This window comes from Cebidichthys violaceus, unplaced genomic scaffold (genome assembly GCF_023349555.1).
Source record: "Cebidichthys violaceus isolate CVI_PGR_0920_01 unplaced genomic scaffold, fCebVio1.0.p SCAF_15, whole genome shotgun sequence".
NCBI lineage: Eukaryota > Metazoa > Chordata > Actinopteri > Perciformes > Stichaeidae > Cebidichthys > Cebidichthys violaceus.
In genome coordinates, this window is record NW_027176318.1 from 1,956,724 (window position 1) to 1,970,960 (window position 14,237).

The 14,237-nt window shown below is 44.8% G+C and overlaps 1 protein-coding gene across 3 annotated transcripts in view; it reads right to left on the reverse strand.

Annotated features, from left to right (window-relative positions):
* Positions 1-6: 6 nt before the first annotated feature.
* LOC137871704 (E3 ubiquitin-protein ligase HECW1) overlaps positions 7-14,237 on the reverse strand; it is a 51,577-nt gene continuing 37,346 nt past the window's right edge. For all 3 annotated transcript variants that reach the window (XM_068709608.1, XM_068709606.1, XM_068709607.1), the window contains 14 exons: positions 13,986-14,120; positions 13,067-13,175; positions 12,881-12,977; positions 11,409-11,492; positions 11,165-11,271; positions 8,581-8,695; positions 8,051-8,164; positions 7,074-7,226; positions 5,969-6,067; positions 5,439-5,568; positions 5,194-5,340; positions 4,699-4,813; positions 3,391-3,589; positions 7-467 (listed from right to left, as the gene is read on the reverse strand). In XM_068709608.1, the coding sequence (XP_068565709.1) occupies positions 356-467; positions 3,391-3,589; positions 4,699-4,813; positions 5,194-5,340; positions 5,439-5,568; positions 5,969-6,067; positions 7,074-7,226; positions 8,051-8,164; positions 8,581-8,695; positions 11,165-11,271; positions 11,409-11,492; positions 12,881-12,977; positions 13,067-13,175; positions 13,986-14,120 (1,716 nt within the window). In that variant the 3' untranslated portion in view covers positions 7-355. The remainder of the gene's footprint in view (positions 468-3,390; positions 3,590-4,698; positions 4,814-5,193; positions 5,341-5,438; positions 5,569-5,968; positions 6,068-7,073; positions 7,227-8,050; positions 8,165-8,580; positions 8,696-11,164; positions 11,272-11,408; positions 11,493-12,880; positions 12,978-13,066; positions 13,176-13,985; positions 14,121-14,237) is intronic.

A 14,237-nucleotide genomic window follows, 5' to 3' on the forward strand; every position in this document is an offset into this window, starting at 1 on the left:
ACTTTATCACTCCTTGCTGTGAATTCAGATTTTTAACTGAGTAGTAAGAATATATCTAAAGATAAACTCCAACAAGTTGTCAAGTATGTAGCGGCCATAGTCTTTGTATTAGACTGTATGTAAAGTCATTATTTTTCAGTGCTATTGTGTAGCTATAAGTGCCGGGTGCTGTCGTAAAGATCCTCGTAGCTAAGTGAGAGACCTAACACACAGTACCATAACAGTGACATATATCCACATGACCAAAAACTTTGTCGAGTACAATCCAGGAATCTTTACGACGTATCGAGCCAACAACATTTCAACGTGTTTTAGCCCAGCCGGCGTCCCGCAGAGAGGGATGCGGTGCTGATGCTCACTCCAGGCCAAACGTGCTGGTTTCCTCCACAGCGATGAGCAGCTTCTCATACAGCATGGTGTATGAGGGGTATGGAGGCAGGTCCAGACGGTTGAAACAGGTGTGAGCCCTGAGAGAGAGAGAGAGAGAGAGAGAGAGAGAGAGGAGAGAGAGAGAGAGAGAGAGGAGAGAGAGAGAGAGAGAGAGACAGAGAGAGAGAGAGAGAGAGACAGAGAGAGGGAGAGTGAGAGACAGAGAGCGAGAGAGAGAGAGACACAGAGAGAGAGAGAGAGAGAAGAGAGAGAGAGAGAGAGAGAGAGAGAGAGAGAGAGAGAGAGAGAGAGAAGAAAGAGAGAGAGAGAGAGAAAGAGAGAGAGACAGACAGAGAGACAGAGAGAGAGAGAGAGACACAGAGAAAGAGAGAGAGACAGAGAGAGAGAGTGAGAGAAAGAGAGAGAGAGAGAGACAGAGAGAGAGAGAGAGAGAGACTATGAGTATGGAGTCACACTTAAAGGAATATTTAATTAATCTTGCTTTCTTGCTGAGAGTTAGATGAGAAGGATGATGTGAGTCTTGTGTTAGTATGATGCATTAAGCTGAGCTTAGAATAAAGACTGGACATAGGTGGAAACCAGAACCTCTACAGCTTATATCTCGTTTGTTTTATCTGAACCGTGTTACTGTAAAAACTACAAGTTGTGGTTTTACTTGAAACCGACTTGACTTTTCAGGGCTGTGCACAGTGACTCCCTTCAGTGTCATCATGGGGTTGCCAGGAAACAAGCAGGAACACTGTGAAATGACAATGTGTGGTTTTTACATACATTTGTCTGTATTGTTTCAACCTGCTTAAAGTCTTTTTGCAGAGCTCAGCTTAACGTCTCCTGGCTCCACCCTAATACATACCTTACCTTATCAGTCTTCTTAAAGGAATGCTTCACCCTTTAAATAACCATCTGTATATTAATTACTCGCCCCTTGTTACCCGGAAATCTTGAAGATAACTTTGTTTTTCTCTCAATCTAAAAAAAGGAGTAAATCGATTGAGTTAAAGCAAACTGGGTCCAGGTTTAACAACAGCAACACTACGTCAAACTTGTACAAGTTTGCACAAGTTGTGTGAGAGTTAGTAAAGTGATGTCTGATTTAGTTTCGCCGTCGTTAACCCTGTCCCCAATCTGTCCGATGATGTCACACTACTCAACCAATCACAGGCGGCCGTAGCAAAGGGCAGAGACTGTAAGCAATGCTGCATTCAAAATACTGGAGAGACAGTTCTTCAGAGCTCAGCCACCTCGCTGTGTTCTGCTGCACAGGGAACCTCTAACATGAGTCCATGTATTAGTTGCTGAACAGCGGCCCCCTGTGGCCTCAAGTGACAATTACAGGCTAATAGTTCATTCTAAAAACAAATGCAGCAGCAGTAGAGAAGTGTTAGAAAGTCCATGCATGTCCAGTACACAGTAAGATCTACCTACAGTTTGCTAACATTAGCTTACTTTAGCAACGACAAGCTACATGTCAAAGTAAAGGTGTAACAGCAAAACCCCTGAATGTTTAGAACTGAGCTGTTTCTTTATTTGAATGTTATTTCTTCCTTCTAAAGTCACAGAGTTTCACTTTAAAACCACCTCAACACACATCAGTAGCCCTGCAGTATATGTGCTGATGCTGAAGCTCCCACCGACCACGAAGTAGAGCTCTGGCCCTTTTTCCCCGCTCCGCAGAGAAACCCGAGCCCCGCTCTTTGTCTCTGCTGAGCACGCTCACGTTTTAACCGCTGTCTGTTGAATCAAAGTCCTGCCGAAAGGTCAGACGAACGCACAACATCACATCTACTTGAAACACAGAGGAGGTCAAGTACCAAAAATAGCTGCTCTGCTGAGCCCGAGCATCGTCAGAGCGTGACCCAAAAGCCACGGTACATTTATAGGTGGTAAGCAGATTTATTCATCTCACCAGCCACCGCGACCCTTTGAGTCAAAGGAAGGACTTTGGACCTGTTCATGTCACGGGTCCAAAGTGCTACGTAGTCACCTGCAGGGACTGAAGCCCGAAAGTATTGTTGCTTCGGAAGCATAAATACAGAGGTGACATTTTGGAACAATTTCCAACATGTTCTCACTGCCAACCCGTTCAACACGGCAGCTCGGTCAGTGGCCCCGAGCTCCAAACTAGGAGCTTCAGGTTCCCTTCTAGTCAGTTTTAAACATGTCGGAGACAACATGTCAAGTTTCAGCTTGTTACTACATGCATCGTGTCTTTTTTCTAGATACACTTTGATGAACAGCGGTCCCCCGACCTCCTCTCTGTGGTGACTTCATACTACATCAGTTGCTCTTGGCTTCTAATGACGACTCGTATGGGTTTACGTCGTTTACACCAGTTGAAGCCTGGTGCATCTCACACAGATGCTAAAAGGAGCCTTGGTGTGTATCAGTATTTGACGAGTTGGGAGCGAGGATGGTTTGCAATTTCAGTGGCTGTGATGCTAAATGATGCGATTTTAAACGTCTTCACCGCCTCCTGAATATTACAACAAAATGCAGGCAACAATCTGAAAGTAGAGTTGTTGTTTTTTGATTCTACAAGATAAAAGGAGGTCTGTATGAAACCAGAGCAATGATGAAGTTAAACTGTATTGTTTCCCCACACTAATATGACTTTGTATTCATTCAGAAGTTGACTCATGGGAAACAAGAGTGTTAACAGTGTTTGCTGATAGTGAGCTGATAAATCAGGTGATGCTAGAGCTGCAACAATTAGAATGAAAAATAATTACCTAGGGTTGGAAAAAAAATGTCTTTGTTATATTTGTTTGAATTCCCCCGGCAGCAATCGATAAATCAAATGCTCTGACAAAAAAAAAGCCAACAATCCCGTATCTGCGGCTGTCACAGGACTGTGACGAGCTCATCCGATCACCTTCGGCCTGAACCAAGTGATCGAACCGAGCCCTCTGTGGAGTGTGAGGGGCGAAGCAGGCAGCAGGAACTTTGACTCGGAGGAACAAAGTGCTGAGAGCGGATCGGTTAGAGCGAGGCTTCAGATACCTGGGTAGCGATGTGACTTTGCCCCACTTCTCGATACAGAAGCGCCGCAGGCCGTTGGACCCCCGCAGCGCGGCGAAGCCCTCGTACGGCACGCTGGACGTCCCGGTGACGAACTGCAGCAGCCGGAGGCGCTGCTCGTTGTTGAATCGCTCCACGGCAGCCCAGAACCAGCGCATCACTATGTGGCCGTCATGGTAACCTGGTGATGGAGTCAGGGAGTCAACACGTGACAGAATAATGCACACGGTGTGGAACAAGAAACGGATGTAATTTGTCATTAAATGAAACTATAAAAGGTCAATATTGGTATTTTGACTGCAAGATTCCTAATGGAAAACATTTTTGCTTATATAGAGTCTTCACACCTATTGAAGGAAACAGGTACATTAGACCAGCAACATGTAAACTGGAAAGACTCAAATGAAATGTGAATGAAAGCGGAGCTGCTGCTGCTGCTGACCACTCAGAGTCCAGTACTGTGAAGTTTAGTTCTAAGATCTCAGTGAAATGAAACACAAACTACATCCAGATGTGCTCTGGCTGATCTGATCACTTTTGATCAATATATGAATGTTCATGTTCATACGAGGATTAAGAGGCTGTTGCAGTATTTCAGGGACTGTTTGATCAGAGACTGTATATAAAGACGGACGACATGACAGCCCCCTGAAAGTGAAGACAAAACATCTCGAGTCATAAAGCCCGCTCCTCCATATTAGCCGATGGGACAAACTAAAGAAATCAAAGTGCTAGAGGCGTAGAGATTATCACATACGATTGATGCAAATTAGCATCGCTAGCTTAGTCTGCCTAGCATCCCTCTGCTACACTAATATAGCAGCTAGCTGAGTACAGATGGAGGCAGCACAGTCTATGGTACATTGTCAGCACCGTTTCGCTAGCTAGCTTAGCAACCACTGACTTAAAACGATGAGCGCTGTGGGACCCTCTTGTGTGTTCATATCATAGATGATGTTTCTGAAACACCGACAGAGAGTTTGTGTAATAGAACACGAGTCACTTTGATTTTTTTGTATGTATTCATAGAGATATTATGGTTTGTGTCTTTCTAGCCAAACAGCTACAGTGGTGCTAACGCAGCAGCTAGGTGAGCTCCATACCGCAGCTTCACTCCCCAGTCGCTGACACTGACTCTGACAGATGGCTGTGTGCAGTGGGAGGAAGTGGAGACGCGTCGTCCACGTATCCGTGTATACAGCCTATGGCTTTTACACACCTCACACACACACACACACACACACACACACACACACACACACACACACACACACACACACACACACACACCTCCTCTGTACTCGGTGTTGCTCCTCCAGTCAATGAGGTCGATCTCGACCGTGCCGGCGATCACCAGCTCCAGCTCCCGCGCATCGAACACAGACACCAGCCTGGAGTCCACCACCTGAGACGGAGACACACGACAAGCACATGTTTCTGTTCAGCTGTGTGGGCGCACTCGTGTGTATTATGATGCATGCAGTCTATATGAACTATTATAGTATATATATATATATATATATATATATATATATATATATATATATATATACTATGAATTTTATAGTCATAGAGTGGATTGTTTGGAGGCGTTGACATGTGGGAAAGTGTTCCACTGTGGATTATGATTTAAGACTTGTTATCATATTGTCTTATTGTTTAAAATATCACTCCCTACAGCTGGTTCCAGAGGGCCTGTGACCTCATTGGTCTATTTATAAATGAAGGTGACGGTGTTGTTGTTAAAGCATCTGGTGGTGCTATGAACCGAACAGCCTTGTTTACCTCGTAGAAGCCTCTGACCATCGCCTCCGTCTGCTGCACCACCCCTCTCTCCACCCTCCACTTGGCCATTCGCTCGATGTAGTCCTTCTTGTTCTTCTCAGTCACCTGGAGGTTGGAGCCGCCCGACTTCAGCTCCCGCTCCGTCACCTGGCAACCCAAGAGGCAGCGTGCAGAAAGCTCGTCATTGTGGAAACAAACACACACTCCAGGTTGACAGTACTGCGCTGTATGTCACACGCGCTGACCTGGCCGAAGACCTCCTCATTGACGGTGAAGGTGAGGTCCAGGATGTCGGTGATGTCGTTGTCCTTCATCCACTGCAGAGACTGGTGGAACTCCTCGTCCAGATACTCCAGATCAGACAGGTCTGTGGACCTGAAGGGACACACGGAGCTCACACATAAAACCACTGAACACATTGCTGCACAATCCACATGATCGCAGTTGATGAACGAATCCAGAATTGACCACAGAATCCAGGGGATTAGTTCCCTGAACAGTTTGATGTAGAACTCCTGCTCGTCACGTCTCACTGATTGGATGCTCCTTCAGGATAGTCACTGTAGCCAATGGAGTTGACTTCTCTCTTTACATTTTACATCCTCAGTGCTGTACCTTTTGACTTTAAATCAAAGAAGCATCATGCCTAACGAAGCCTTAAAGAGACAAGTCGCCCAACATCGTCTACGCAGAAAATAAACGTGTATTCATGGGCATTCACGCTCTCAGAGTATGTGTGTCTGCAGAAGAACAAACATGTAGTGGGTGTACTGACAGTCGGAGCAGGGCCTTGTAGAAGGGTCTGGTGAAGAAAGCATCCAGCAGGTACTGATGGATCAGAGCCAGGCCCAGGATACGCCCACTGAAGCGGAACCTGGACACACACACACACACACACACACACACACACACACACACACACACACACACAGGGGACATTAGAACCAACAATAGAATCAGTAGAACACAACTTTGACACATGAACTAGTAAAATGAGGATGGGCCTGATACTAAATACAGTATTCTCTAAATTCACTTTTTTTCTTTTCTGAATGTCACTGTTGATGTCAAAGTCAGGCTGCTAAAGGGAGTGAAACTAATAACACATTTGTATGCAAACATGTGTCTATTTTGTCACTTTAAATCATAGATCAATATCAGTGTTTGTAGCAAAACACACACTCATTGGCCCATAATGACTACACGGTCAGTAATCTGCAGAAAACCTGCAATTCTTCAAATAGTACAATCTTTCTTTCTTTAATAAAGAATTCTATAAATCAAGCTTTTTATACTGTCACCTCCAATCAATAAGGCATTTGTGTTGTTTAATGACATTCGAGTGTCAAAGACCCACGATTAATCTTAATATGATGTATTTATGAAAAGCAGTAAAGATGTGGTCTGAAAGATCAACTGAACAGACTTATCTACGGAAGCCCAGAGACACGAGTGAGAGAATGAGTCCGATCTAAACTTCTCTTTTGGGTTTACGACTTAAAAACAGGTGGATTCTAGGTGGTGGATTCCTTCTTTTAGTCAGGAACGTTTGAATTGTTTGTTGTTGTGATACTCGTTACAACCACAAGAGGCTGAAGTGCACCTCTACCCCACGTTCTCAAAAGGACTGAAGGCCTTCATGTTTTCTTCCAGGTGAGTTTGAATTTCTCCACGCACTCTTCATTTATTGTGTTAGCAAGTTAAGTAACATTACCGTCATGTTTGTCCTTTGTCTAGAAATGTATTTAATATGCTTTACGTCCTATTAAAGACATGGGGTAGAGGTGAACATCAGCCTCTTGTGGCCAGAATAAGTATTACAACAAAACACCTGTTTTCACAGATTAAAGCTAAAAAAAGAATTTAGAACGATGATTTACCATTCCAGGTGGTTCTCAACGAAAGCTGACATGGGGCTGATTTGAACGGTGTAGGTATCGTTAGCCGAGTATTCAAACAGACCGTAGTACGGATTAAACAACTCCTGAGACAAGAGGAAGAAGAACTCTCTGGACGGACCACTGTAGTCCAATCTGAGGAGACAAGACAGAGAGGGAACATCTTCACACATTCTGTAATGGTATACTATACAGCAACCTGTCAATCACAGTAAGCCCCGCCCTAAAGCATCCCCTCTTTATGGTCTGGTTGACTCTAAATGGAGCATAATGTACTAAATGAACATCATGCTGTATTGAAGAAGACTGTAAACTAGAGATTGAGACCATAAACTCATGTTTACAATGTTTACTGAGGGAATAAATCAAGAGAGAAGTAGAGTCATTTTAGACTAGACTTCTATACAACCAGAGGAGTCGCCCCCTGGTGGACACTAGAGAGAATGCAGGTTGAAGACATGAAGCATTGGCTTCACTTTTCAGAACCAGAGGTTGCCGCCTGACAGAGGCTCATTGACTTCAATTCACTTTGGCTGCTGGATGCTGCATATAGCCTCTTACATCTAGAATGCTATAACAAACTACTTCACTTCCCTGAAGTCAACAAGTGGATAGCCTACAGGACCAGGACCACCCCCCCCCACACTGCCGGCAGGATTTGACGCCCTGGGATTGAGCCTCAGCTGTGTGTAGATATGAAGAGCTAAAACACAACGATGCTTGGTTTCAGGAGATTATACATTGATGAACTATACTTGTGAATATTGTATTCCATTTCTACAGATAAGTCCCCAGAAATGCTGCACACTGGACCCTTTTCATATTGTAACCAGCAGTGAAAACAAGCATGTTGGCAAATTCAATCCCACAAGTTTGAGCTTCAAAAGCTCGTAAGAACAGCATAACATACCCTGCACTGTAACCCTGTGTGTGTGTGTGTGTGTGTGTGTGTGTCTCACCCCTCCTCTCCCAGGAAAGAGACGTAGAGTTTGTTCCTCTGCAGCTCTTTGCGGGAGTATGCCATCACCTGGTTAAAGGTTCCCTCCAGCAAGTGTTCTCTCCTGATCAGCAACCTGCAAACGACCAGGACCGCTCTCCGGTTACATGCAGGGCCCTGGATTCTGTTTCCACAGCTCACACACTCAACTGTTCACTTTCTCTGCATTTATATTTTGCAACAAGGGAAAGAATACAATTCTGGTGGGGAAAATGTATTTGAACTGTGAAGCACAACACACTGCAACACTACTACGATAAAAAATGGAGATACACAATAGATCAGATCTCATAATTAACATGGACTGTATGTGGGTCAGATTGTGAGCTGTGTCACAACTGTGATCAGGATATTTACGATCACATCCTCTGTAACTTGCTACCGTCGATTACAGAGATAGAGATGATAGAAACACTGTATCAGAGCCGTCCACCTCTCATTTCTGCTGCGCTGATACAATAAGTGGTTTCACACGGGTAATCCCAGGCTTACTTGATCTTTCCCGGGCCCTGTCCGTAGCCCTTGGCTTCCAATTTCCTGTAGAAGTTTCTCAGTTTGGCTTCAAAGTCTCTGCGGTAAGGAGCTGGAGCCCTCGCCCTCTGCAGGCCTGTACACACACACACACACACACACACACACACACACACACACACACACACACACACACACACACACACACACACACACACACACACACACACACACACACACACACAACACTTTTTTGTATGAAATCTGAGTCTGACATTTCGAGGTTTCACAGCTCTTGTAGATAAAATGCCAGGAGCTTAATGGTGTCAGAATAATGTCACGAAGGTGCTTGACTCTGTAAGACTTTAAATGTCATCGATATGAGGCAACATGTTCCAGAACACGATGATCGACGGAGATCCTCTAAGCACGAATACCATCGGTCAAAATACTCACAACAGAGGGATGAGCAACAAAATGTCATTCAGGTATTAAAAGTCAAAGTGCTCATGATGTGAAATGCATTCAGAGGGTTGTATGATTATATTATTGGATGAGTAATATTGTTATTTTAATGTTGAAGTCTGTCAAGCTAGACTCAATCTGAACTTCTTTATATAGTTCAAAGGACAACAGTGCATTATATTTTAGAAGATGACAGTAAATTCAGTGGTGAAAAAATATTTCAGTTTATTTTACTCTGAAATGTTGGACTAATAGTTTAAATAGTTCAATAGTTTTGGAACCGGGGAAGGAAGGTAATATTCAGAGAAAGAACTCAGAATTTATGACATTAAACTTGTAAATTTACAGGAAAAAAACACTTGACTGTTTGTGAGATTATTAAGTCATTCATTTGTGGGGGAAAAAGGCATTTATTTTGTTATTATTATTTAGACCTACAACGGCTCTCATACACTGTCGAAGAAATGAAGTAGAGACAAAGTGTATACAAATATGTGAATAGGTTTAATACTGGTGATCGTGACTTCTACATGTGGTTAAACGCTTATATTTATTATTGGCTAAAGACAGGAGATGATTCTTTTGGATTGAACCACAGATTACAGTGTTGACACCTGGAACCGTGACTGGTCCAAGTTTACCTTTAGCCTGGAAATGACTTCTCATGTCACTCAAACAGGAGAAGTCTGTTGTTAACTGTGCTGCTTACAGTCAGAATATAGCTCACATTAAATCTGCTTTGGACAAGTCAATCTGTCTCACGCTGCCAATGTGGAAGAGAAAATAATCCTGTGGAATAAGACATTAGGACAGTTTGTACGTCTCCCTCCCCTGGCAGCTATCAGAAACACATTTCTAGAGTCAAGAAGAACTGAGTGATCTCTGTGGGCTGAAACCCACTGATGAGGGTTTGTTTTACCGCTTCAGGTTCCCACAAAGAAAGTAAAGCAACTAATGAATGAAGCACAATTACAAGGCAGGCTTCCCTGCTGTGACCCAATTACCCTTTATAGACCCTCGCATCAATAACATGCATAACCCAACACACACACACACACACACACACACACACACACACACACACACACACACACACACACACACACACACACACACACACACAGACTTGTGGCTCATTAAGATGACATTAGTGCACCCTAACAGCGCAGCAGGCTCTGTCAAACAGCAGTGATTACCATTCTGAGGTTAGTGTGTTCGTGTGTGTTAGCAAGTGAGCGCTTCAGATAGCGTGCTAGCTTAGTGTGCATCTTCACTGTCGATGAGACCCCTCTCACTTGCACCAAGCGAGTCCAGCACTACGGCCCGGACCTCCTCCGGCGGCTCAGGCCCCGCCGGAGTCTGAGCTGAAGCTGCACGATGTCATCTGACTTCACCAGAATCAGACCCGGTGGCACCGATGACGAGCGTTAAGAAGAACTACATAGAAACAGACCATCTTGTCTCTGATGGTCTCGTTTACTGATGAAGGTCCTATAGAGGATCAGGACTAAACTGAGACTGGTTCAGAACCAGTTCAAAAATCCTCACAGTGACGTTAACTACAACAGTCTTGTGCCAAGAAGATCCCACAGGAAACAGTTTAATGTGAAAGACTGTCATGGCAGCCATCAGCTTGAGTCAGCAATTATAATCACAGGCCATGGTCCCGCCCCCCCAAGCTTTTATTGGACAGTTGGTCTTTTGATTTCAATCTGGCGTGGATAACTTGTTTCCCTCCTCATGAAAACGATTGAGAAGGCTTTACAGTCAGTGTTGTTCGGTCTGTGCTGCTCTCTGCTGGTAAACACTGACATATAATTCTCCTTTTCACTTGGTTTGGTGTTGTGTTGTGATTTGATCAGGAAATACATTTGACAATGTACTTAATGGAATTACTTAATGTAACTTTAACTTACTTTCACCTGGATTCAGGTATGTTAACTCTTCCATAAAATGACCTTCATAATGTCCAGATTCCATTCACATTGACAGAGGAATCTGTTTTCATTTACGTCAATACGAAGGATATTGATAGAAGCCACCTTCCAGCAACGACGAGGATTATTACATCATCAACACGTCCAGGAATGTTGCACGTTTCACACCAAACATTTAGTGATCGGCATGCTGGAAGACCTACCAGGAGAGTTCTGTGGCGAGGAGCCGGGGGAGCAGCGAGGAGAGATGCTGAAGCCGGGGTGGATGGGGTGAGGAGGAACATACGACATGATCTCCTCTTCGAATAGACTAGAGGGCAGGAAACAGACATTATGCATTCATGATTTTACAGCATCGGATGTGTGTGAAAGTAATTTGTGAGTAAAAGAAAAAAGACGTTGGTTGCTACCCAACACGGGTTTACTGGGCTTCAGTGTGAGCTCTACCTCAACAGGATGACCAGGTCGGCGTCACATGACAGCTTCTCCACCCCCTGAGTACCTTCTGTCCGAAGGTAGTGGATCTTCTCCCTGAACAGCCAACCAGACAAAGTCCTCGTCAGTTATTTATTTCATACATTGAGATGAATTAAAATGAGTGGGTTAGATAACCGAGATGCATCCTTCCTGACTTCTTGAGCTCTCTGTCCGTCAAGAAACATCCAGCAGTGTTCATGGAATTGTATTCAAAGTTATTTTGGGATAAATATTTGCATCGATCCAATCAATCATCCGTCAAGTTAGATATAATGTAGATTAGAAAGAAAAAGCATTCCGTATTGTGGCTGAAGGAGGAGGGAAATGGATGGAGAGGCTGGTGGAGACTGTGGACTGGAGAGCCTATTGAGGGAACTGGAGGAATCGCCCCAGACTAGAACAGACCCGGTCCCCCACCGGGGTCCCGTCAGTCTCCACGATCCAAATCATTGTCACCTTATGTGTTTTCCCGCCTTTAACGGCTGCTTCAGACCTCAACCTCTGGTGATTGTAGTGCTTCTATGTGTGCATTCAGGGGGCAGTGGTGGTCCAAACGTTATGTATGGAAGCACCATTTTGACCACAGGGTTGCTGGTTGGATTCCAGGACTGGCAGGTTAAATATGGGTGGGGATATTGCTCCACAGTGAAGCTGCTCAGTCAAAACCGAACCAAATGGACAAACACAGCAACCCAAACCAACCCTACCAGCAGTTAGCTAGCTGGAGGACGACTCACGGTCTGACCTGGACAAGCCTTCTTGACATTTGGGCAGTTCAGGACTGTGTTTACCCCCCCCTCCCCCTCCAATCTCATATCTAACTCTCAATCAAAGAATCTGTGTACGCGAGTGTGTTCTTTGCATATCTTAAGAACAATTCATTCGATCCACTTCACCCTTAGTGGACATATTGCTGCGGACCTGTAATAATAATAAACGGGTGATAGCGCTCTGTGCTGCTTCAGGGCCCTGCGGACCGAATCTCTTCTTTTATTTTTTGTTTATTGCAAGACAAAAGACAATTCACTAACAGAACACAAAGAGGACACCAAGAACAGTGAATACAGGCCAGTTAACACAATTTTGTCAGGGAACGAGAGAACACGATGATGTGTGTGTGTGTGTGTGTGTCTGTGTTCTAAACAGACCATGGCTCATTGACTGCTGTTCCCTTTTTGCTGCTGGATGTCGGATATGCTGTAACAAACTCTTCACTTCACTAGAGTCAGCGAGCGACGAGCGGTTCTCCACATAGCTGCAAGCAGCACTTCAGGGGCCGAGCAGTCGACCCGCACTAGTCTGAGGAAACATCCCCAGATGGCATGAAGTGATGCCTGCTCTACTCTGTGTGAAAAGGCACCGAAACCAAGTTCACCAACTCACCCACCAACGTGCACCACGGCATTGAACTTGTGATTCAACCCTTGTAGAAAGAAGCATACCTCAGCGCGTGGTTCCTGCTGAGGCTTGGCTGTCGCTCCTGCAGCATGTCAAATATGTTGGGCTGTCGAAGGAACGCCACGATCTTGTCGTTGTAAGCTAGAGAGAGAAGCAGTCAGGAAGTCAGAATCAGCGAGGGCTAAAGCAAGGTGAGCGTTTGGTTTGGTGGAGCTGATGACGGTGCTTACACGGAGCGCTCAGCTGGGAGTTGTTGTGCTGGCTTCGTATGGCGGCTACCAGGCTGTTTCCGGGCCTGGTCATTAGAGAAGCCCCCCGATTCCTGGAGACGTCCGAGGCCTGAGAACAAACGGCAAAGGGACACGCTTTACGCCGAGACACAGCTGCTGTTCCAGCGTTGCTCGTGTCTTGGTAGGATCCGAGCTAAAATCCTGAAAACCATGAAACTTCCTGCACTTTTTTTACATTCTTCAGCTGAATTGTTGTGTTGTTAAAACGTACAGTGAACATGACTGAGTTGTGGAAGTTTCCTATGATGTTTAAAAGATACATCTGGTGATTTTCTTCTATTCAACATATCCCATGTGTACCCAAACAAACAAATGTATCGACTCCAAAGTCTTGTGTGTATCAGAGCCTGATGTATCTTTATCTGTGCCACTGTTGCACTGGTCGACATGTTCCTTCATTACCATAGACACGCTGTAGTTTACTGCACTATGTCCTCCTGTTCGTGTACCGTTTGTTCAAGAACTACAGTTAAAAGCTGTCTTAGAAAACCACTGAGCCTTTTGTAAAAATGTATCTATAAATTTAAAAACTGCCTTTTTTGATGCATGTCTTCAAGTAGGGACCAAATCAGGCTTGTGACTCATCGAGAGCCTCTCTGACTACATTAAAGGAGCAGTGTGTAGGATTTAGTGCAGCATCTAAACACCCCTCCGCTCACTCCTCCCTTTACAAGCCTGTTGGGAGAACTACGGTGCCTTCAGGTAACGTAGTAAACATGAAAAGCTCTCTAGAGTCAGTGTTGTTGGTTGGTCCATTCTCCGAACAGTAAGAGAGCACAGGACTCACGCAGGAAACTCCAGTCATGGGAATATATGTGGTCTTAAATTCAACTAGTGAGTAGGTGTGAAGTGTGGGTACCTCCCCGGCGCTGTAGCTGCGCAGTCTCTGCAGATGCTGGCGGTGAGCCAGGTGGCCGGGCAGCCGGCCGTTCTGCAGAGGGATGCGAGGGTCAATGAAGGTGGTGGCTCGACTGTTGTGGTCCACGAAGAAAGACTGGGAGACAGAAAGGATGGGGCTGAAACTGTACCCTATGTACTGTCAAATACTGATTCAGAGCAGTCGGAATGAAAATGTTCATACATTTTATTGCTATTATGTATGTTTATCTAA